This window comes from Salminus brasiliensis, chromosome 11 (assembly GCF_030463535.1).
Source record: "Salminus brasiliensis chromosome 11, fSalBra1.hap2, whole genome shotgun sequence".
NCBI lineage: Eukaryota > Metazoa > Chordata > Actinopteri > Characiformes > Bryconidae > Salminus > Salminus brasiliensis.
In genome coordinates this window covers 7,254,368-7,279,861 of record NC_132888.1, presented here as the reverse complement: position 1 = coordinate 7,279,861, position 25,494 = coordinate 7,254,368, and the positions used below count along the sequence as shown (strand labels likewise).

Genomic DNA, 25,494 nt, shown 5'->3' with positions numbered 1-25,494 from the left:
GAGGGGTATAAAGCCCCCCAGCATTATTGAGCGGTGGAGCAGTGGAAGAACTGTGTTCTCTGGAATGATGGATTGTGCTCCATCCAATGCTTTTGGGAGAAGATGGGGATGAGGTGAGGTCATCCAGCATCCTGACCTTACTAAAACTAAAATTTATTCCTCACAGCAAGGCTTCTCCAAAATCTAGTTGGAAGCCTTCTTCCCTGGACAGTAGAGACAGGATCAGCTCTTTTAATATCATTTACTGCAGTAGAACTAATGAATGAGCAGGTGTCCAAGCAGGTTTTTAAGCTAATATGTAACAGATCTAACCCTGAAGAACCTAGTTTGTCCTCATTTCCCCTGTCATGTAGGGTTATGTTATGTTACAGGCTGTAATATGAGCTTTGTGTACTGACCAGATGCTAGAGTGCTAGACCAGAGCAGCAGAACGGATGCAGTAAAAGAACAAAACAGACCAGAACGGGTTATAAGTTATATAATGTCTCTTCTCTCTTTTTCTCTCTCTTCATGTGAGCAAAGGCACATCTAAAAATAGTTGTGATAAATTGTCCTTGGTGGAACAAAAGGAGAGAGCTCCTAAAGGAGAGACACTGCCCTCGTATCAGCAGTGTTGTTTAAAGAATGTGAAAAGGCCATTTAAAAAAAGCTATGGGTCAGATTTTCCATAATAATGTTAGATATAATTAAATATTATGGAAGAAATGACATTGCAGAGCATTAGTGTGAATGTGGAGGGCCGTAGAAGGCCTTGAAGTGGGTAGTTCTCTTCCTTTCTACAGGCCTAGACATACAGTTCTAGGAAAAACTGGTACAGATTCTTTGAAGGGGGATTCCACAGAATTCCACCTCAGTATAATTAAATGGGTAAGATGTAAATAAAGTCATTAAGAGTGGTTTGAGGTGAGTTTCTAGAGACACTACTTGCTCAGAACTGTTCTTAGTGGTGGTGATAGGAATCAGACCTTTGTCTGCCTCTAGTAGATCAGACATCCCAGACTGTTATAACATGAAATGGTTAGAAGGGTTTAGGGTTGAGAATATTTTTAAAGATCAGTTCATAGTGGAGAGAAACATCCAAAGTGTTGTAATTCAGAAGCACTAGAAGAAGAAGACATGGCATGGACTCCATAAGACCTCTGAAGGTGTCCTGTCCAGATTCTTTCTGTAAAGTCTTCTGTGAATTGGGGCTGTCATGAATCGCATCAGTGAGCATTTGGGTGCCCCTGATGCCAGTTGTTCTTTCTTGGAGCACTTTGGGTAGGTACTGACCACTGCATACCAGGAGCACCCCATAAGACCGGCCTGATCTTTTGGAGATGTTGTAGCACATCACCATCAAGAACTGACTGTTCACTTGCTGCCTAATATGTCCACCCCTTTACAGATGCCACTGTAGAAGAAGATAGCCAATGGTTTTCACTTCGTTTTAGTGGTTTTACTGGCTGAGCTGTGTAAATGCCTCTATGAAAAGGGGTGGTAGGTTATACATTTGCCAGATTTTACTGTACATATTAAATTCAATTGACTAAATGATCCCCAAATGACCCCACAGCTTTAACGCTCCAGTTAATGATACAATATAATAGATTATTGTGGCTAAGGCTGAAGAAACATGAAGCTGAAGCAGAAGTTTACCCTTGAACAAACTGCTGTGTAATGTTCCTCATTTTATGCAGTGGAAAAACATAAGTCTTAAAGAAACAAATATTTTTTGTGTTGCAGAGATTGAGGCGAAGGAAGCGTGTGATTGGCTGCGGGCCGCAGGATTCCCCCAGTACGCACAGCTTTTTGAAGGTAACGCCCCACCGTCTAAATGCACCTTACCGACTTCAGCACTTGTCGCACCCTAAAGTTAAACCGCAGCGTACATACAGTTATTTTACAGCATCCTCATATACCAACCACATTCACACACCCGTATGGCGTCAGCAGCTCACACACAGCGTAATTTTAGTCCAGCATGGTTAGCTTCGGATGTAGTTGGAGACACTTGGTGTTTTAATGGAGACTTTGATGTCTCGTAGTGTTTCTCGATGCTTGATACTAGTGACTCATGCTGTTACAGAGAGCCTCATTTATACAGCTGCTGGCTGGCTCCTGGAACTAAAAGAGATTGACATAAAGAGGATAGATTGTGCCACACTGTGACCGACTCCAGTCTAAAGTTACAATCTAAACATCCTAGAGTACAACATGCTCAAAGCCAGAGGTCATGGGAACAATCTTGTTTCATCAGTGCTGCAAAAACACACTCAGACCTTCTACTCAAACCCTCATGTTATGTTCATTAGCACAGTTCTAAGCAGGAAATGCAAAAATTTCACCAATTCTTCATAAGGTTATAGTGTTAGGACTGCTGTCATAGCAGAACCTCTATATTTCTGAAGTTGTAACTTTACAACTGGAAGAGACAAAGCATCTACATTTAATTCAATTTCTGTTGGTTAGTACTTTATAGAAATGTATACACAATGTAAAGGAGAGCTACCCAATTTGAAGGCCAATTACCCCAATCCTTGTTTACGTTAACTCTCCCTATCACTAGCACAAGACTAGCACGTCTCCTCTGACACATCCTCTGTGAATCAAGCCATCGCCTGTTTTGTCCAACTGCCACTGATGTAGGAAGCAAGTGCTTTCGGACAAAAGGGCAGCTCCCCAGCTCTCATACCAAAAACTAACAGAGGCCTGTTGTGACCAATCTCACACTAGGAGTGATGTGAGGAGCTACTGCCATTAATCCACCCCTGAGAAAGCAAAGCCGACTGTGCTCTCTTAGATTCCGGCTGCTGATGGCAAGCAGCATGACCCGGGCTTCGAACCTTGGATCATAGTTGCAGCATCAAAAATGACAAAAATTAGGATTTTGAAATGACAGCAACGACACACTGTCTTATACGAATGATTCGGCACTCTTGGTCCTTCTGTTCAGAGCTCCATCTGTTGGCCTCAAGGCACCATAACATTTTATGAAACTCTCACTGAAAAGTTCTGTTTTACCAGCGGGAGAACCGCACACCTTTCTCTGTTTATAAACCAGCACTGTAGAACCCATTCAAAACCAAGTCGAGGCAAGCGCTAATGCTAACACCCACACACACGCTATAGAAACCCCAATCACACACACAGCACATTCACCCACTATAAACCAGTTATTACACACAAGTAGACCAACAACCACAGATATCAGTCTGGAGTGTGTACCATTACATAAACACACATGGGAAGAAATTAGACTGCAGTGTTGTAAAGGAGCTGGGAGCTGATTGGTCAGGGAGGAGAGTCAGACTGGATTATAAGATATTAAACACTATAAAACAGTCATTTTAAGAAAAGTCTCGACTAAACTAAATTAATCAGTCCAGAACGTCTGATTATAGAAACTGATACTGAAAATAAAGGGATTTTACTGAACTGATTAATCAGCAGCTCATCTGATCTAAACTGTGGGGCTGAATTATTATTTATACACACACAACAATCAGATCGCCATCGATATAATATTAATAACCTGATCAGGACATCCCTAGTGTCTAAATGTTCAAATTAGACTGTATATAATTTTCTTTTCCTGAATCTATTCAGTGCATTCCCAAACTTGAAATGATTCATTATTAAACCTCCACTGAAATGACTCTAATGACCATCAACGCACATGACTTCATCTATCAGAAATGTAATATTCCAGGTATGAATTAGTAATGTACTCAGAATTTAGATTTTTTTTTGACTCCATATTGGATAAATGTGAGGGACATGTGCACATATGCACACCATGATTCCTAACAGTTCATTCACACTCAGAGTGCTCACTGCTCACTGCAGAGTTTCTACATTTTTGGGGCTATGCTGAGTGCTCCTCACAGCACGCCTCTTCACCAGCACTGTTTTGGAATTTCCATTGGTTCCCAAGTAGAACACAGTAAGCCCGGCCGGATCTGTGGTTTCACTTAAATGTGAAACGCAGCACCATTCCTTCGAGAGAAAAAGAAAACCTAATTGCACCAAAGGAATGTTAGCTTTAGGAGGGTCTGGATCTGGTCATGTCGTTACATAAGCTAGACACCATACTACGAGCAGCACGTAATGCCTGCTCAAGTCCAAGTCTAAGCTCAGTTTTTTGGGGGTAGGCAGACCTTTTTTTTATTATTTTTTTTTTATTAGCATCAGACAAGGTCCAAAACAAGTAAGCAGCTTTCCCAGTCTTGGCTGTTACGTCGGAAACAATGTGTTGTAAGGGGATTTTGAAGAGCGCAGACTTTGTAAGAAACAAATGAAATGAAAAACATGGTTCTGCTGTTTACTGCTTGTATTTTAATCTTAGCTTTTCTTTGTAGATTCTCAGTTTCCAATAGACATCTCTCCTGTGAAGAAAGACCATGACTTCTTGGATAAGGACCTTGTGGAGCCTCTATGCCGGTAAGAAATGACCCTCTAGAGTCCTTAAAGCAGGTGTTTCTCCAGGTCCCCGGCTCCGCCGCACCAGCTAACAGATGCCGATGCCGTCCAACATCACTTTGGAGAAGTCTTTGCCTTATAAAGGCTTAGTGAACCTTCACTTCACGAAAAGTGAAGTGGTGCAGAAATGGTTCTTTAGTTAGTCTTGAGTTTGACACTAGGAGGGTAAGGGCTTAGCACATGACTTCTCCAATACATGCAAAGCCAGCCACCCCCTCTTTTCACCAGGCAGCCAACATGCTCTGAGGAAAGCTCCGGGTCCCCAGCTCTGCCGCACCAGCTAACAGATGCCTGAGCCGGCCAGCACTACTTCAGCAAAGCGGCATGGCTCAGGCGTCTGTTAGCTGGTGCAGCAGAGCTGGGGACCCGGAGCTTTCCTGAGAGCGTGTTGGCTGCCTGGTAAAAGGGGGGTTGGCTGACTTTGCTAGTGCTAGGGGGAGCTACAAACAGGTGGGTTAATTGACAGTACTAAATTGGGAGAAAAATGGACATGCAACATCCCATCCAACAATGCACAAGACCTGACAAGACTGCATAAAACAAAAGGCTTCATATACAGACTCATAAAAGCTGATAACAGCCGATTAGGTTAGCAGGGGGGGACCAGGAACACCTGCAAACACTAAGGAAAAGGTGGGGACAAGGGCAAAGACATGGGCCCAGTCTGAATGCACAAACAATGACAGGCAAACTGTGAAAGACAGACATAGCTAAACAGGGAGGTGAAACCAAAGACAGAGCAGATGTGGGGGCGGGGCCTGACTCTCCTGATGCTCTTTGTGTGATATGCAGCTTTAAGACATGTCGTACTGCTGAACTACTTACTTCAAAACAGTTAAAAAAAGGTTAAAGACAGAAGCTATGGTTATACATTAGCGTGAGTGTGGCTAAGGTGGCCTAAAGGGAGTGAATCGGATGTGTTCCCAGACTGACAGTTAAGATAATCTGCTCTGATAAGAAATACTGCATTGCATTTCAGTCAGATTGAAGCTCTACATCTATCTGACACTAAATCGACCGCTCTTATTATCGGATTAGTTGAGCTCAAATGACCAAATAACCTTTCAGAGAGTGCATAGTTGTGCTGCTGCTGAAGCATTCACATGGTCTCGTTTAGGTTGTTGCTGCTTTTTCATGATGATCCGTGTATTAGCAGTTAATGAGCATCTCTTTTTAACCCCTTTACACTCCAAGGCTTATTACACATTTCTGTACACAGGACTTCTGTACAAACTGGTGGGGCTATTCATTGGTAATTGAGTCACTCAGTAACTACCGGGACTTCTGTACAAACTGGTGGGGCTGTTCTTTGGTAATTGAGGTTTGAAATAACACTTCTGGCAGGCCGGCAGGTTGTTTAAGGGGTTAAAAGACTTTTTTATTTAAAAGATTATCATTAGGATCAAAGGATTATTGGTCTTTTTGTCACTGTTGCACAAAAACTTAAAATATCAAACTTTACAGGAGAACTTTCAATGAAAGTCAATTAAAGTAAAAATATTCTATCCCAGGTCATTTTAGAGCATTTCTATTGGTCCTCATGAAATTTAGACACAATATAAAGAAAAGCTGCCAGATTCATATTATGTAAAAAAGTGAAAAACGGCAAAAAATGGTGATACAAGGATTTTCCATGACAGCAACGATTTATTCCCAGGTCCTAAGTGAGTGCATTCCCTCTGAACTTTGCTTCTGCAGCATCATTCAGAGGTGGAATATGTATCCTCAAACTGAGATGAAAGAATCCCTCCAGCGATTCAGGTAGCCATGGAAACTGCCCTGGCAGGAAAGCATGGGGCAGGAGATTGAGGCGGCCCGTTCCACAACTCAATCCGGTCTGACTCTAAACAACCCTTAAGCAACTCATCGAAATTCCAAACCAGCTCACTCTTGTAAAGAAACAATGGCAGTGCCTCCCACCTCTCCCCTTCATTCACCCTGACTTTTCACTCCTCTCTCAAGCCTCGGGGAAGCAACAACCCGGCTAACAACTCAAACGTGGTCTGTCGGTTTCGCTGCGTAGAATACTGAACGCGTCCTGCGTGTTGAGGCAATAGAAGCTAGGCCCATAGCTTTATCTCCAGCTTGTCATCTGGTGACCCTTCATATTTACAGCTCTCTGCAACGTGAACGTGATGAAATCGACCCGGAAACCGTTGCGTCTAATTCAGTATTCATGGTGTAGCAAATCCTGGCACTGATTTGGAGCCTCAAGTGCCTGTTAAGCCTAATTCTGAGCTCTTCTTTAGAAACAAAGAGCTTCTAGAGTCTGGGACTTTTCAGAATGCTCTTCATACAAAAGAGTATTTTGTCGGCTTAGAAAAGCATGTTGAACAGAAAGCTGTTTGTTTAGATCTTACCTTTATTAAATGTTGCAAAATATACCAAATATACCATGCAAAATATGGGTCTAGAAATTCTAATACACATACATGTATTTGAAATATATTTAACACCTAATAAATGGCCCATATCATGCAAAACTGAAGTCGTGTATGGAAGCTAGACTGGCATATATGCACCACTTCAGCCTACCAGTGTTTAGCATAGTGTTTAGTATACTGCCAGTAAATACAGTATATTGAGGCAGTGGTGGTCAGTTTTTGACCACATGGTTCAAGACCTATATCTGCTAAGCTGCCACTGTTTATTGGGCCCTTTGAGCAAAGCCCTTAAGCTTCTCTGCTCCAGGGGTGCTGTATCATGGCTGTTTCTGCACTCTGACCTGGGCTTTCCAAACTGGGAGATGCAAAGAGACACATTTCTTTGAAAGTCACATTGGTTACTGTGCATAGAAAATTATTATAATGAATATATATATGTATATTTATAAAGAAATGACAAATGTAGCATATCAGGCCTTTAAATAGCTCATGTTGGTATTTTTTATATAAATTATATCTATAAAAATGTCTAGTATCATAGCATTTTCATACTTAAGGTTTAAAATGATAAAATAAAATAAGAAAATATCATTTTATTTTATTTACAGAACTTTTACAGCCGCAGTCTGTGTACACTGACATGACTCGCTACGCTACCTCATGGTGACATTGCAGTTTTACTGGTTACTGCACTCTGTTTTCAGGCTCCATTGTCACGAAACAGTCGCAAAACTTCTGAGCGATATAACGGGTCATAAAAAAAGCCATGATTATCGTGCCACGAGTACTGCCTCCCCCGGTTTCCTCGCGCATGCCGTTAGCATGGAATGTGGCGTCATCCTTTCCATCTTTGCTGCCCTCGTTTTACTGTTTTCAGTGGCTTTTAATAAAATGTCCCACAAAGCCTCCAGAGTCGGAGAGCAGACTCGCAAGTGTTTCCTTTTTATTGTTTATAAGAAATATTGTTGACTGCCGTCGTAACACTGTAATTGAATCCAGCGCTTAATTGGCTCAGTGAACCAACAAAGCATGTGCAGAGAGAGGTCTGAGTCAGGGCATTTTTGCAAAGGCTCTAAAAAGACGGGTTTTTTTTTTCTTGTTGTTGTTTTTTTTTTTTTTATCCATGTTTGCAGAATTAGATACAGTCACTGTGTGTGTTAGGAACGGCCTGAAAGAAGCTCTCGCTCTTTAGTAAAAAGAATTCGTTTGGTCATTAGTTAGTAGCTGTATAGATTCACTGTTTGTAACACTGGACGTTTTGTGCAAAGCATCTAGGGCAACATTTAAAGTCTGAGCATTACATACATAAGCAAATAATTGCTTTTCCGGACATGACCTCCAGGGCCTGAAAAAAATATCACATCAAACAGCAGACACCTTGTATCTCCAGTCTGGCAGCTTTCCTCTCATTTCCAATGGAAGTGTAAAATCATTTTTTACACAATATAAAGAACGACTGCCAGTTTCAGATGATATCAGTAGAGATAGTCAAGTCAAGTCAAGTCAAGTGGGTTTTATTGTCATTTCAACTACATACAGAGTACACAGTGAAACGAAACAACGTTCCTCCAGGACCATGGTGCAACATAGACACAGTGCATACAGAACACAAGTGCAACACAAACAAACAAAGATACAAGGCAACAAGACAGTACATTTACATTACATTACATCTTATCCAGAGCGACTTACAAAAGTACTTCACTGTTTACTGAAGAAAAACCTCAGCTAGTTTAAATAGACTAATAATTCAAAGATATCTCTAGGTTTAGACTCTACTAAACACAAGTCAATATGGAGGCCACTCTGCTATTCGCCCAAGTACTCTCGGAAGAGGAGGGTCTTCAGTCTGGGTTTGAAGACAGCGAGCATTGGACTCTGCTGTTCGGACACCCAGGGGAAGTTCATTCCACCACTTCGGTGCAGGACAGAAAAAAAAAAGCCTGGACGCTCGTCCTCCGTGGATTTTGAGGGATGGCAGGGTCGAGCCGAGCCACGCTTGAAGCTGGAAGGGCTCTTGGTGCGGATCGGCTTTTGAACATTGCCATCAGTATGTTGTACATCGGCACTGGTATGCTGGTCAATCAGCAGTAGACCAGTTTAAACCAGCATTTGGTGTGTTTCGAAGACTGGTTGGCTGGTCGACCAGCAGTAGACCAGTTTAAACCAGCGGTTCTTGTGTTTTGAACACTGGAACCCTGGATGTTTTTGAGCCCAGAAATTGTTCACCATTTTTGGGGGTTTAAAAAAGTCCCAGTAAAGTAATCAGATAGCGATGATTTCTGGGCAAGTTCTGCTGCTGAATACTTTCTCAGTCAGTTGTCCTTTCAGTGGATCAAATGACAAACATGTTTGCTTGAGCAAATACACGAATGGAAGAGCCCTTAAGATGGTGTTGGGGATTCTCCTGAGGGGGAAAAAGGAAAGCTAAGACAACAAGGACATGCTGAGAACAGTGGCAGCTGCTTTCCACACTGCAAAAATGATCAAACTGTCAACTTTTGAGGCTGTTTTAGGAATATTAAAGGCTTGATTGGCTCATTTTCTAGACCGTTTGTACGATCTGGGCGATATGGAAATATTTTATATCACAATATTTTTTACGATTTTCTTTACGATTTTATCAATATCAATATTTCGTCACATGGACAAAATGCACCAACAGCTTAAATTGTTTAAAACTGCTATTGAAATACTTTCCTATACTGAGTACCATGGTTTTTACTCAAAATATTCTTCTAAGCACTGAGGATATCCACGATACACTCATTAAAGCATATTGTGTACCACGATACATTTATCACGATACAATAAAATATTGTCATATTGCCCAGCTCTAAGTAGAAGTGTCTTTTATTAAATGATTTGCCAATAGAATAAGATAATTTCTCCCCATAAAATGACTGAAAACATGTTAAACATCCTAAATTTTTTTGCAGCAGTAGCAAAATTACAAATACAGGACAGAGACAGACTGGGAGTGTGTTCCTGCCTAATTGGGTTTACTTCTAACCAGAGCTAGTGTCTGGCCAGGAAGAGGGAGGCTCTTCGGATCCAATTAAGTTAGGAGCAGCTTCTCCAGAGCTTCTGTATCTTTCATTATGAATGGCATATGAATAGAAGGCACTTACAATGGTTATGAAAAAAGAAAAACCGCTAATGGACACTCAACTACTAGACCTGAATGACTGAAACCTGCACAGAAATATGAAATATGTCTAATTGCTGTCTTTCTTTCTTCGTTTTTTTTGTATCCAGGCGGCTAAACACACTGAACAAGTGTGCTTCCATGAAACTTGACGTGAATCTTCCCAAAAAGAAAGTAAGTGTTATTGATTTTCTTGTCAAACAATGAGAACCCCAATGTCAGTGAACAGTTTGTTCTCATTAGACGATGGCATTGTTGCGCTCACATTACCCGTCGGGCTTTAAATTACCAGGTTATTATGCAAGTGGAGAGGCTATTTTTGCCCTTTCTGAGGACCACATTCCATTCCAGGTCTACGTGACCTTTTCATCCCCGTTGGCTTTGTATGTGTGTGATATTTGAGTATTCCCTGCTGGGCAGCATGAATTGATCAAACTTTCTTTCTTTATCAAAACACCTTTGAGCAAACTGGCCTGCCTTCTGAATGGCGGGGATTTGTTTTTACACTATTAACCTATGCTTTCAGTACACTGAGTAGTAACTGATAGTCTGTGTTATATCACAGCACTTATATCACCAGTGTGTTCAGGTGGATTTTAGGAAAAAGAATGATGAAGAAAAGCATGTTTAACCTCTTAAACAGCCTATGATCCGTCGGCGGGCTGAAAGTGTTATTACAGACTTCTATTACCAGAGAATAGCCACACTAGTTTGTACAGAAGTCCCTGTAGTTACTGAGTAATTCACCTTTTTGGAGTGTTAGAAAACAACTTTATCTGAGCTGGATTAGTCCAACCAGGGGAGGTCGGTTAGTGTCATTCGCAAGTGATTTGATTTGCCAGCTTGTTTAGAATAAAATCTCAAAGTTACCCCTATAGCCCAGATTGAAATGTCATAGTCAGGACAGTTAATGTTAGACTAAGAGTAAGACTGAAGTTAAATGAGAACCTTAGTCTTAAGGACCAAAAAAAAATGTTCAACAGCAAAGAAGACCCCCTAAATTATGGGGGTCTTTTGTCTGCTTGAAGTGTATTGACTTTTTTTCAAATGACCCCAGCATTGGAGACACTGTGTGTGAAACACTGGCTTTGGTCATATTTCATGAAAGCTGTACACCACCAGGGTACATACAGTAAAAGTTTGCACACACCTGGCTGAATGTGTGCTGACCGAATGCTAGGGTCACCATATATAAGAGGACACCACCACGAGTATCCACCCTAGTTAGGATGTCATGGCTGGGGGGGGTTAAGTTGTAGGACCGTGGCAGTGTGTCTATGTGTGAGGGTGGACATACCTCTCCAGCCACACAGCTACTGTATGTTAATGTATATTAATACACTAACATTTACTCATTTAGCAACAGACCAATAATCAACCTTAATAGCCTACATGACCAGATCACCTCCTTTCAGTTCAACCTACAACTTAGGCCTTCTTGAAGCCCCCCAGCCACAACGTCCTAACTACGGTGGATACCCGTGTGTCCCCATTGTCCTCTTTCTTTAAAACACAAAATATGGTCACCCTAGCAGGTTCAAGCAGGTGTGTCCAAACCTTTGACTGGTACTGTAGATTGTCTTTGGGTCATTTTTGAGACTGAGGATTGCATTTCATTGTAATTCTGATTAGGCTATGATCAACAATGTGGCAGATTACAGTAGTCCTGTGTTGAACTGGCTAATCAGGGTCAGATTTAGAATTTCCTACAACAAAGCTGTGGTTTAAAAGTGGTCTGCTTTCCACAGAGCGAGGACTCTGATGAGGACGACCTGTTTGCCATTAGTGACAAATGGACCTTTGAGTGGACCAGCCGCCGCTGGTCCCGGCTCCAGGATATCGACTGTCTCCTGGAGAGGGTGGAGCACGAGGAACAGCAGGAGGATTCTGCCCTGCGAACCACGCCCAGCAGCGAGAGCGTCCTGACCGACCTGAGCGAGCCTGAGGTTTCCTCTTTGCACAGTGAGAGCAGTGGCGGGGGGGTCCGAGGCCACAGCGCCGAGGATTCTGACTGTTCACAGCACACCCGCTCAGACTCGGCCGCCACCATGCCTGACCGCACCTCGCTAGGGGTGTCCCACCATACCCGATCTCACCTCACTGGTAGTGGCTCGCACCGCACCTCTTCTGACCCAGCCACGATGCATGAGCACACCTCATTGGTGGTGGCCAACCTGTCTCCAGACCTTACCTGCTACGGATCGCTGCCTATCAAGCACAGCAAACGTGGCCGGGCACGGGCCAAGGACTTCCTGCGGCGCATGGAGACACTGCGGTCACGCGGGGCACTGAGTGGCGGAGCCCGGAGGACATTAGTAATCGGTGCACCTGTTCTTCAGCATGAACCTCAAACCGTTAAGACTCTCCGCTGTGTGGAAATCAACGTCAACGGTGATGGAGGGTTGCCTGAACCGCCCTCCAGCGCTGGCCTACAGTCCAGCAGCGAAGGCAGCAGCAGTCAGTCCAGCACACCCAGCCTGAAGGACCGCAAGGCCATTCGCAATGACCACAAGCGCAGCGGCATGTACCTGGAGGACCTGGACGTGTTCTCCAGCATGGTTCAGGGCAAACGGGTTGCCGAGCAGAACCGCCGCAATGAGTTCCGCTCCTATGAAGACCTGGTGGTCCATATCCCCAAAGACCACAAGCCTGGAACATTTCCCAAAGCCCTGTCCATTGAAAGTCTCTCACCAACAGCAGCACCTATCAGCAGGCTTCAAGAGATCCAGCGTCAGCCCAGCATAAAGGAGCCACGCCCTATCACCCAGTGCTGCTCACGGGGCAGCCGGATCAGCGTCTACGACAACGTGCCTGGCTCTCACCTCTATGCTAGCACAGGGGATCTAATCGACCTGGAGAAGGAGGATCTGTTTCCGCACTTGGACGATATACTGCAGCATGTGAACGGCCTGCAGCAGATCGTGGATCACTGGTCCAAGAATGTTCTGCCCACAGGAGAGAGCGCAGAGAAGGGTCAGAAGGTGGAGGTTGATGGAAATGTCCAGTCCTCCAGCCACATCACGCTGGATTTAGAAGGTCACTCCATGCTGGAGGGGCAGGCCACCCCCAGCGACGTGGATCGGGATGCGGTGTCGTTAAATGAAACGGAATCTACAGGCATGAGGGAGAGGAGAGATTCTGGGGTGGGGGCTTCACTCACCAGGCCAAACCGGTATGATTTAGAGCCTATTTTGGCTTTGTCAGCTCCTCTTACCGTATAGGAGCATTTTGTAGTTCTAAAATTCCAGACTTTAGTCGATCTGTTGCTCTGCACACTTTATTACCCTTTTTTCACCCTGTTCTTCAATGCTCAGGACCCCTCAGGACTGACCACCACAGAGCAGGTAGTATTTGGGTGGTGGGTCGTTCTCAGCACTGCAGTGACACTGACTGACATGGTGGTGGTGGTGGGTTGTAGTGTGTGTTGCGCTGGTGGTACGAGTCGTGGATCAGACACAGCAGTGCTGCTGGAGTGTTTAAACACTGTATCTGTCCACTCACTGTCCACTCTATTAGACACTCCTACCTATTTGGTCCACCTTGTAGATGTAAAGTCAGAGACAGAAGCTTATTAGTGCCCAAAGGACGCTGCCCACATGACGCTGCCCACAGGACACTGTTGGCTGCATCTTCCTGGTTGGTGGACTGTTCTCAGTCCAGCAGTGGTGCTGAGTTGTACTGCACAGCACTGCTGTGTCTGATCCACTACTCGTACCACCAGTGCGACACACACTACTAACACACCACTACCACCATGTCAGTCAGGGTCACTGCAGTGCTGAGAATGATCCAACATCAAAATACTACTTGCTGGTGGTCAGTGCTGTGGGGTCCAAAGCATTGAAGAACAGTAAAATCCCCTAATTATATAGTTTTAAAAGCACAGTTTGTGATATTTGGGTCATTAAACATAGATATGCATTAAAATAATCGCTACAAATAAAGGCTGAGTTTGTAATTGCACTGATTTACAGGTTTGTGTGGTCATAGTCATTGGACTGGGAGCTCTTATCACATTTCCAGTGCCACATAGACCATGTATACTTTCCTAATAGATGCCTCCGTAATCTTTTTAAAGTTGGACTTTGTACTTCCATTGTTTGCCTTACATGCAAGCACATGTTTGCAGTGCAACTCACCTACCCCATCACCTTTATGTACTCTCTTCAGCATTTACTTAACGTCCCGTACAAATATCATGCTGTCTTCTACTCTACAGTTTTGTAGATGAGAATTATTTTGTAGATGAGAAACACAGTCTCATTTTTTACTCCGCAAGTTAAATAAAGTAACCCCCTTCTGTGCTCAGCTTGCGGTGGCCAAGTTTCCAGATCTCCAACCGCCTCAGTCATTCAGTGGCCTCTCTCCAGATCACCAACCAGTCTGCAGGTCAGCTCAGCCTGCTGCAGAAGTTCTCCCTTCTGAGACTCACTGCCATCATGGAGAAATACTCGATGTCCAACAAGCACGGCTGGACCTGGTAAGACATTGCTAGTTTATCATCTTCATGATTCTCCACTGGTAAGAAAATATACACGATTTGGACAAAAGTATTGGGACACCTGCAGATTTCACCTGTAGGAGCTTTTATAACACCTAATTCTAAACCCACAGGCATTAATATGAAGTCGGCCCCCCTTTGCTTTAAGCTCTAACAGCAGCAGGTCTGGAGCTCTGCAGTTATTGAGTCAGTTGGAGACTTTTCTGCACTCTGCTCTGAGCTCAGCACTCGCCCCTGACCCCGCTCTGTAACTTTACGTTGTCCGACACTCGGTGAGGGAGTTGCTGTGGCTCCTAAATGCTTCCATTTGTTATTATTACCAGTCACCGCTGATCCAGTGAGCTCGTTAGAACCTCCCATTTTTTCACTAATGTGTGGAAAGGCAGATTGCATGGCTAGGGACTAAATTGAACATCTGAATTTAATGATTAAGCAGTGTGTCCCAATACTTTTGTCCATTTTGTGTAAGTTGCACTGTGTTGCTCTGATAAGTAGAACATTAATTGTCATGTTACAGATTTTTGGTGTTTTTAAGGTGTATTTTCTTATGCTCTTTTGGAAATTCTTCAATATTTTTTTTATATTTTCTGTGGATCAGGTCAGTGCCGAAGTTCATGAAGCGGATGAAGGTGCCTGATTATAAAGATAAGAACGTGTTTGGTGTTCCTCTGATCGTGCATGTCCAGCGCTTCGGTCAGCCTCTACCTCTTGGCCTCCAGCAGGCTCTCCGCTACCTCAGGAGCCAGTGTCTTGACCAGGTTATTTAACCCTATACTTCTATTCATAAATTTCATATACACTTTATGGACAAAAGTATTGGGACACCTGCTTGTTTCTTCCAAAATCAAGGGTATTAAGAAAGAGTTGATCCTGCTTTTGTAGAAGAAACTATCTGTACTGTTCAGGGATGCTTTCTACCAATCTTTGGAACATTGCTGTGATGATCTGATTGCATTCAGTGACAAGAGTGTTAGTAAGGTCAGGATGTTGGATGATCACAACCCCACTTCATCATCCCCAACTCACAGTTCAATCTTGGGGAGTTTTATACCCCTCTAGCCTGTGAAGAAGCTGCATGTCCATCTGTGTCAGCAATGGGTGCAAAGTAGCTGAATGCATTTATTGGAAGGGGTGTCCACAAACATTTGGACATATAGTTTATCTCTCCTTTTTCACTCTGACTTTAACCTGTGCTCCTCCTGATCTCCAGGTGGGTCTGTTCCGCAAGTCGGGGGTGAAGTCTCGCATCCAGGCACTGAGGCAGATGAACGAGAGCTCTCCAGAGGACGTGAACTATGAGGACCAGTCTGCGTACGATGTGGCAGACATGGTGAAGCAGTTCTTCAGAGACCTTCCTGAGCCTCTCCTCACCAGCAAGCTGGGAGAAACCTTCCTCCACATTTACCAATGTGAGCTCACACACACACACACACACACACACTCATTCAACACATGTATATTAATACTTACTAGTATATAAAGTACCATTCTTATGGTTGCTAATAACCTATGGCCAGCCTATAATCCCCCAGTCATCATAGTTTTTAACAGTTTGCACATCATTTTCATAAACTAAGATATAGGATCATTGCTGTGAGGATTTGATTGTAATCAGCGACAAGAGCATTAGTGAGGTCAGGATGTTGGATGATCACAACCCTACGTTATACCCAACTCCCCAACTCTAGTACTGGAGCTTAACAGCTCAATGCTGGGGGGCTTTATACCCCTCTAGCCAATGCCTGGCATTAGGCAGTATGGTGTCAGTAGGTTCATGTTCATCTGACCTATTCTATTGGCAGTACTTCTCTACAGGGATTAGACAAGCTATGTGTGTGTTGTAGACTCCAGACTGTTAATGAGCCCTGTTCTGATTGCCTGTGCTGTATAAGTTCAGCATAATTGGGTAGGGACAAGCTGCTGTAGGTAAACCTCTGAATAGGTGGTTTTCAGCCCCTTAACATAAGCATCCCAAAACCCACAGTCCCTGCACTCCAATATGCCCTCAAAGACCTCAAACGCCTCTACTATTAGAGACTTAGATACTTAGATACTTATTTCTAGCACGTATATCTAATATAATTGATCTATAAACTGCTGTGATAGAATACAACCCCCAACACATTTTACTGAATGTGGCTCTTGTTGAATTCTTTGGTATTATTTGGGTCTAATCCCAACAGTGTTAGTGTGCAAAGGTTTCTGGCAGCTGTGAAAATTAGAATGAAAAAGGTCCTGGAAATCTGAAAGCTCCTATGGTGTTCATTTCGGACCATGCTAGTTTAGAGTTAAAGTGGCTTCTGCTTGTGGTAGGAAGCCAGTTCACCCTTCTAAAAGGGTGGAGCCAGGACTTAGAGATAAGACAAGGGTTGTGAAGACTTTGTCAACAACACATAAACAAGGCAGAGATGGTGTTTGTAGGACATTAGATTGAGAGGAGGGGCTTCAGGCATGTTTCATAACATCAATATTATAATAAATACAAATAACATTCCTACAGAAAGTGGTGGAGGTTCTCCATCACTGTGTTCATCATTAGAACATCTCCAAAGTTCTCCTCATGGAGTCTAGTACTATTTAGAGTTCTCCTCAGATCAACACCTGGTTTGGTGGTAAATCAGGGCTTAATGATGGTAAATCAGGTGAGCTGCTGCTGCTGCTGCTGCTGGAGTTGAACACATCCTCCATGCTGTGCTGGCTGGACTGGGGGGCGTCCAGGAGAAACCTGTAGGAACCGAGCTCTGTTCTTCAGATTAGCTCACAAGATCCCCACTGAAAAACCCACTGTTCTTTATCTGCAGATGTGCCCAAAGACCAGCGGCTGCAGGCGGTTCAGGCAGCCATCATGCTGATGTCAGACGAGAACAGAGAAGTCCTACAGACTTTGCTGTGCTTCCTCAGTGATGTCACTTCGTCCGTGCAGGAGAACCAGATGACGCCCATGAATATCGCTGTGTGTCTGGCTCCCTCGCTTTTTCACCTCAACATACTAAAGAAGGACAACCTGTCTCCCAGGTGAGCACTCCACACCTGCAGTGTCTCACATTCAGTAAGCTTCCCTTTCATACCACGCAACAGTGAAGCCAGACTTCCTGACGTCCTGAGGAATGCATGTAGTGGCGAAAGCAAAGGAGAACCTTCAAGGAAAGCTTGCCTTACTGTCTGATGACGGATAGATGAGAGGGGTTAGATGAATAAAACATTGGGTGGTCTGCTTCTGGTCCTCTACAGAGCCATGCAGAAGAAATATGCCACTGGGCGGCCTGACCAAAAGGACCTGAACGAGAACCTGGCTGCCACACAGGGCCTGGCACATATGATCACAGAGTGTAACCGGCTGTTCGAGGTGAGGATGTGTTTCTGTTATCTTATTTCTCTATCTCTATCTATCAGATTTGATTTTTTTAACTGGAGCTTTGAGGCTAAAGTGGTTAACAAGCAATGGAGGCTCAGCAGTTAGCATGCCAAAATCATAGCACACCAGGGGGCATAGCTGTCAGCAGGGATGGGAGGTCTAGGTCTCTCCACTAAGAAGCCAGTGGAGAGTCTGCTTAATGCTGTAAATGCTGAGAAAAATGGCAGACATACTCAGTAGTGCCCTGAAACCTAAATAGGGATCCACACAGACTGTTCTCCCTCCTGCCATCAGGAAGAAGGTACCGCAGCATCCGGTCCAACACGACCAGACTCTGCAATAGCTTCTTCCCCCAAGCCATCAGACTTCTCAACTCCAGAGACTGAACTGATGGTTTTTCTGTTCCATGCACACACACACACACACACACACACACACACTCTCTCATTCACCATATGGGAAGCATTTTGCACTATTAACTTTACTACCTCACTGGACTCAATATTTATTGCACACTGCATAATTTGCACACTACCCCTAATTATTTATTATTCTCTGTCTGTATTGTGTTGTCTGTCTACACTTGTACTGTGTTGCACTTGTGTTCTGTATGCACTGTGTCTATGTTGCACCATGGTCCTGGAGGAACGTCGTTTCGTTTCACTGTGTACTCTGTATGTAGTTGAAATGACAATAAAAACCCACTTGACTTGACTTGACTTAGTCACAGCCAGAGTCTTTAATCCTTTGTCTTTAAAGTTGTAACATTTATTTATACATAGAAATTAATATTTTCTTCACGGTTTATTTGACCGGTGTCTTTGTTCTGCCCTTGTGTTTTCCCTTCCCTGCCATGAGCACATCAGCAGTCTCCGCCTTAGCCCCGCCTTGTCATTAGTGTTACCACCTGTGTCTCCTTTGTAGCTCTTGTTAGTCTCAGGGTGCTGCTTGTTGGTCTGGCTATAAGTAGTCCCTTTGTTCCAGTGTTTCTTTGTCTTGTCTGGTACGAGCTCATGTTAGCTTGGCCTCCAGTGTTTGTTTTGTTCTCCAGTTTGTTCTCCAGTTGTTTCATTGGTTCCTGTTTTGCTTTGTTTGGTAGTACTTGCATTTACGTTCGCCTCCACCTCCAAGCTCCACAATCAACAATAAACCAATAAACTTTACTGAAGCGTTAAAAAAATGTTAAATACAAATGACTCAAATTTCCCGAAAATTACTTAGTTGGGACTGTGGCTGCTACCACGTGTACCGCAATGTACACATTGCAAAATGATAAGATAAGCCTTTATTAGTCCCATAGTGGAAAATTTACAGTGTCACAGCAGCAATGGGTTAGCAAGACACTTTACAAAAAAAGTAGAAAATTATCAGTATATATACACACAGTATTAATAATAAAAGTCCAAAACTCAAAATCAATATGATTTACGGATCATTTACAGATATTTGCATATTGACCCTTTGATTGCACCTGGGGAAATGGGAAAAATATTGCACATTGCAATGCTACAAATGGTGCTTCAGTTCCTTGTTATCTACATTAGCCTGGCAAAACTAAAGAAGCTCATTTCCTCTTCCACAGATCCCCCATGAAATGGTGACCCAGTCAAGGAATTCGTACGTGGAGGCTGAGCTGCAGGCCCCTACGCTGGAGGAGCTGTGTAAACAGCAGCATCAGGAAGATGAGGAGGAGGAGGTTTCGTGGCCTGCGCACCTAGAGGCCCGGCTGCAAAGCCTGTTCAAAGAGGCGAGGGACAAAGCCAAGGGCTGGGTGTCCTGCCAAAGCTCTGACAGCACCGAGCTCTCGTACAAGAAGGTAGGGATGGAGGCTCGGGCATGTTTGTACTGGCTTAGCGCTTGCTCTTAGGATGAACCCTCCACAGAGAGGGGGTGACAGGCAGAATCCTCTGATCTGATCTGATCGGGTCTGATGTTATGCAAGAGAGTGCCCTGGCCTGACTTTATAGCATTATAGGAACATTCAGAGTCCCTGAGAGTTATCTCATGGCTGTTTTGATGGAATACTGAAGCGCCTGCTGTTCATCAGCTTGATCTTACACTGAAAATATAAGAAACGTCTGACCTTTAAGTGGCATTTTTCTTAATCTGGTCAGTTGTCTGATTTTAGTTTGTTGTAACCTACAGGATCCTCTTGGATTATTAGCCCCACCCGAGTAAAAAAAGCTATGAAAGCTATGAAAGCTATGTCTTTGGTGTTTATCTGCTTGATCTTTCACTGGAAATAAGAGGGAAATCTAACCTTTCTGACAGAAAATGGGATTTTAAGAGAAAAATAGCTGTAAAAAATAGTTTCTGGAGGCAAATTTAGGTATAGGCGACATGGGCAGCCACTAAGGACAGCATGGGTCCTCATCATCACCTGCAGATTGTCATCCTTATCTCTGCATACTTTGCCTCGTCAGCAAGCTAAACCTATCTACACCGCCGGCTGCAGTTTTTCTATCTTAGATATACACTATATGGACAAAAGTATTGGGACACCTGCTCATTTGTTGGTTCTTCTGAAATCAAGGGTATTAAAAAAAAGAGTAGCTGTCTCAACTGCCCAGGGAAGACCTTCTGCTAGATTGTGGAGGAGCATTGCTGTGAGGATTTGATTACATTCAGTTAGGTTAGCGTTAAGTCAGGATGCTCACCACCCCTCATTTCTTCTCTACCTCCCCAACTCATCCCAAAAGTATTGAATGGAGCACCATCCATCATTCCAGAGAATACAGTTCTTCCACTGCTCCACAGCTCAGTGCTGCCTAGGAGGGCTTTCTACCACTCTAGCCCACGCCTGGCATTAGGCATGGTGCCAATAGGTTTCTGTTTATCTGAGAGTTCAGAGAGTTCTACTGTTTTGGCAGCCTTTCTCTACAGGGACTCTCTGTATGGGGGACCCAAGTCCATCTGTATGTGTAGTGGCACGTCTGTGTCAGTAATGGGTGCACCTTAAAGCAGCTGAATGCATTCATTAGAAGCGGTGTCCACAAACATTTGGACATAGTGTATATCATTCTCATTGAAACGGTAAAAATACTTGAGTCTAATATCTCCTGTTGTCCTTCAGGTGGGGGATGGGAACCCACTGAGGCGTTGGCGGGTTTCCGTGGAGGTGGAGGCTCCTCCCTCAGTGGTGCTGAACCGTGTGCTGCGAGAGCGCCACCTGTGGGACGTGGACCTGCTGCAGTGGAAAGTGTGTGAAGCTCTGGATAAGCAGACTGAAGTCTTCCAGTACGTGCTGAACCGAATGCCCCCTCACCCCAGCAGAGACTTTGTGGTGCTCAGGTAAGTGGTTTAGCCTGCCTCAGTGTCAATGTGATTATATAGCTGATGTGCACTACCAGTCAAAAGTTTGGAATCACCTGTGCTATTAATATTGTTTTTTGTGTTAAATTCAATAATAATAGTTTTATAGAGTATTTGGGGAATAAAAAGTATGTTTAATGATGTCATACTGCAACCTTGAAAATGAAGGCAATTTAGATATTAATCTGTCATGTTATGCAATAGATTTCTGCTATTTTCATAATTCTTGATTTTTATTTAAAATGACATAATTGTTCAATTGTCTTCATAGTTTTCTGTCATTTATTTGAAACCTATGAAGGTGAACATGATTAACAAATTAACCACTTTAAAAGTCAAGTGTGTTGTATCTAATGAATATATAAGTCTTTAATACCTCAGCAACATTTGTGTGATAATTGAAATTTATATAATAATAATAAGAAGAAGAAGAAAAATAATAGTAATAATAATAATAATAGTTCATATTTTTGCCCCCTGATGGATTATCTGTAGTGGAGTACCTATGAACTTCATGCACCAGAAAAATACATATAGATTTATATTTTAAATTGACTAAAGGCAAATTTAGACAGCTATAAGGGGTATAACAATTTTGTGTTCAACATGTTTTGTTTAAAAAAAACCTGCTGAACAATAAATACCATATGTATCAAATATGACACAAAAGAAAAGTCCTATATGCAAATTGTCATATAATTCTTTTTTTTTTTTTAAGAAATAAATCTAGTTTCAAAGACTGAATTTTCTGCCAGTTATTTGTTATGGTTCAGGCATTAAAAGGTTAAAATGATACAATTAATTTTTCTGTCAACAAATTGATTTTATATGATTGAAAACACAGTTTCTAAACTTTTGACCGGTTCTAAACTGTGTGCAGGCTGTCACACTGGGGGATTTTAACAGGACTTTGGTCTTATTCTAATTATGGTCACATAATAACAAACACTGTGTTCATTTCCCAGGTCGTGGAGGACGGATTTACCTCGGGGCGCCTGCGCTCTTGTGTCCGTCTCCATCGAGCATGAGGACTGTCCACTGTTAGGCGGGGTCAGGGGGGTCGTGCTGGAGTCCAACTACCTGCTGGAGCCCTGCGGCTCGGGAAAGTCACGACTTACACACATCTGCAGAGTTGACCTCAAGTAAGTACACACACATGCACACACACAAACCCTTACTCAGCTCCCATCATGCATTCTGCCCCCGAGGACACCCAGATCAAATAGTGATTAATATTCCAGACAGGAAACCTGCTCTTTAATACTGAACTAATCAGCACTTTTTAAACAGGCCACGAGACTAGCGTCGCTATGGAACTTTGCCGTCTAGAAGGTTAATAGTCACCGAGTGAAGAGCGTAATCTAGTGTCCCTATATATAGGACAACACCTGCTGTTTAAAGCACCTGTTTCCACTGTTCAGCTGCACTGTGAAGTCCTGTTTATTCTTATAGCCCACAGCAGCTCACACTGTGCCCTAAACCACATACATACTCTCTGCATGACCTTCCGGAAGACCTGGAGGTGGTTTAAGTGGAACGAGAGAACTGTTGAACAGATGTTTACTGAAAGGATTTAGAGGACTATTGAGTTCTAGTGTTTTTCAGTTTAACAAACTTGGCGCCCTTGGTATCTTAATTAATCGGGGTGTGTTTTGGGCGTAACGTACAGTAATAAACCAATCAGTGTGTCGCTTGCCATTCCCTTTAAGAGCCAGGTGCGGTCTCACTTTGGCGGATTGCTATTTCAGTGGTGTAAAGCTTGGGGGGGTGTACGAGTGTTGGGCTGCACGCACCTGTGTTGACAATTCACTGCCAAGATAGCAACGAACGTCTGACTGTTGACAAACGTCTACCTAGGCTGTTTTCAGTCAGTGGAGCTCCTCCTGTATTTTCCGTTGCCAAGATACACAGCAATACGCCAGAAATTCACCCAAACACACCTCATTTCGAGACCATGGAAGAATGGTTGGTTCTCCATCTTATATTCTTTTAGTTGGGGAGTTGAGGATGATAAGGCGGGGTGGTAAACATTCAACATCCTGACCTAACTAACGCTCTTGTCGCTGAATACAATCAAATCCTTACAGCAATGTGCCTCCAAAATCTAGTAGAAAGCCTTCTTCCCTGGACAGTAGAGACAGTTACTCCAACAAAAGCAGGATAAACTCTTTTAATACTGTTGATTTCAGAAGAAACAATACATGAGCAGGTGTCCCAATACTTTTGTCAATATAGTGTAGTTGTAATGATTACTCTATATGTAAAATATGTGGATTTAAGATAAATTGTAACATTTTTTGTTCACTCTTCTTCAGAGGGAGAACTCCAGAATGGTACAACAAGGCGTTCGGTCACCTTTGTGCCGCTGAAGCCGCCCGTATTCGCAACTCCTTCCAGCCCATCCATGCTGAGGGCCCGGAGACCAAAATCTGAGCCCTTATCCGTCCCCACACCTATATCCCACTGGGCATACAGCCTGACGACACCCTCCGCCAATACTGTGACTCATCAGATGATGTTGGGATCTACCCAAAGTGGAAATTCTGCAGCCTGCCAATGTACCTAAGCTTTTGTGTTGTTGTTGTTTTTATTGTTTGTTGTTAATTTGTAATATTATATTATTTTAATTATCATTATTTGTATTATAATTAATTATATTGGTACATATTTGCCGTGCACATAATCTTATACAGTGTATACAACATCTAAGCTCTTAAATGCTTCTGGGAAGCATGTATGTTATTATTGTCAAAGATAAAGCTATATTTTGATGGTACATGTGCTGCACAACCACACATAATGTGAGCACTTGTAATTCTGTGTGTGTTTGTGTGTGTGAGTATGTGTGTTCGTGTATGTGTGTGTGTGTGTGTGCATACACACACATGCCCTTTATCGAGCATGTATTATCAAAAAAGGCTCATGTAGTGCAAGCATTTTGCCTGTCTGTTGGTATCTCTTCTGCACTGATATCAATTGGATTTCTATGGTGCAAAATGTTACTCAGATGTAAGCTGGTTTTACTTTGCCTTCTCCGTGTTGATCATTCAGTGTTTGTCCGAGAGTGGATGTAATATTATTTTATTTGAATGTTAATGTTGTAAAGAAAGAAAAAAAAAAGAAATTGACTTGGGTTTGATTTTTTCAGACCTGCTCTTGTAGTACTGGATTGCATAGAGGACACGAGTCAGAGACGATGCCTTTTTTAATAAACTATACATAAATTAATGAATTATTACTAATTCAAAGTGTCTGATGTTGTGCTCATTGATCTGCAGGATTTCATTACACTCCTCTGCTTTCCCTTTCTATCCACACCTTCACTTTTCCACAGGCTGCAATAGATCAGCTGGAGACAAATGCTTTATAAATAGGACACTATTCCTGTAAAGAACACAGGGAGGCTCAGTGAGGCTGAGAAATCACACCATGCTGTACTGTAGTAGGCCTACTTCACATTTATGGCCTGGAGCACTGAGATATATGGATCTTAATGACACTGTGAATAGGACTGCGTATCCAGTGGGGGCTATTCGATGCCTATGGTAGTGGTTATTAAAAATGTATTAAGTTGGCACCACAAAAATAATAAACACAACAGCACAGGAGGAACTCAAATAAAGCATGGAGTGAGTTAGAGTGAGTGAGATGTTCACTCTTCATTGTATAACGCGATATATACTCTTCATCATTATATATGTATAAATATATATATATATATATAGAGAGAGAGAGAGAGAGAGAGAGAGAGAGAGAGAAATAGATAGAAAATTCAATTACATGCTACATCTACTGAGAGAGACTTCAGTATCCACTAGATGGCAGTATAACCCTGTTTCAGTTTTACACTGCAGACTCAGTTGCTCAGTTGATCAGTACTTTTCACTCATTGTTATGCTGATTATATCATTTATTATCTAATTTCTTTTTTTTCATGACATAAGAAAAGATAGCTTGGTGGTGTTAGACTTTTGGACCCAACTATATATAATATAACCGAATTGTATATTGCATATATATATATATATATATATATATATATATATATATATATATATATACACACTGTGTGCAGAATTATTAGGCAAATGAGTATTTTGATCACATCATCCTTTTTATACATGTTGTCCTACTCCAAGCTCTATAGGCTTGAAAGCCAACTACCAATCAAGTAAATCAGGTGATGTGCATCTCTGTAATGAGAAGGGGTGTGGTCTAATGACATCAACACCCTATATAAGGTGTGCTTAATTGTTAGGCAACTTCCTTTCCTTTGGTAAAATGGGTCAGAAGAGAGATTTGACGGACTCTGAAAAGTCAGAAATTGTGAGAT

The 25,494-nt window shown here is 42.8% G+C and overlaps 1 protein-coding gene across 4 annotated transcripts in view; it reads left to right on the top strand.

The window, feature by feature from the left end:
* stard13b (StAR related lipid transfer domain containing 13b) overlaps positions 1-24,403 on the top strand; it is a 153,563-nt gene extending 129,160 nt beyond the window's left edge. For all 4 annotated transcript variants that reach the window (XM_072691534.1, XM_072691536.1, XM_072691535.1 and 1 more), the window contains 13 exons: positions 1,726-1,797; positions 4,341-4,422; positions 10,104-10,167; positions 11,742-13,165; positions 14,303-14,473; positions 15,093-15,252; positions 15,705-15,903; positions 17,296-17,509; positions 17,726-17,840; positions 19,432-19,665; positions 20,923-21,140; positions 22,127-22,303; positions 23,477-24,403. In XM_072691534.1, coding sequence (XP_072547635.1) covers positions 1,726-1,797; positions 4,341-4,422; positions 10,104-10,167; positions 11,742-13,165; positions 14,303-14,473; positions 15,093-15,252; positions 15,705-15,903; positions 17,296-17,509; positions 17,726-17,840; positions 19,432-19,665; positions 20,923-21,140; positions 22,127-22,303; positions 23,477-23,594 — 3,248 coding nt within the window. In that variant the 3' untranslated portion in view covers positions 23,595-24,403. The remainder of the gene's footprint in view (positions 1-1,725; positions 1,798-4,340; positions 4,423-10,103; positions 10,168-11,741; positions 13,166-14,302; positions 14,474-15,092; positions 15,253-15,704; positions 15,904-17,295; positions 17,510-17,725; positions 17,841-19,431; positions 19,666-20,922; positions 21,141-22,126; positions 22,304-23,476) is intronic.
* Positions 24,404-25,494: the final 1,091 nt, after the last annotated feature.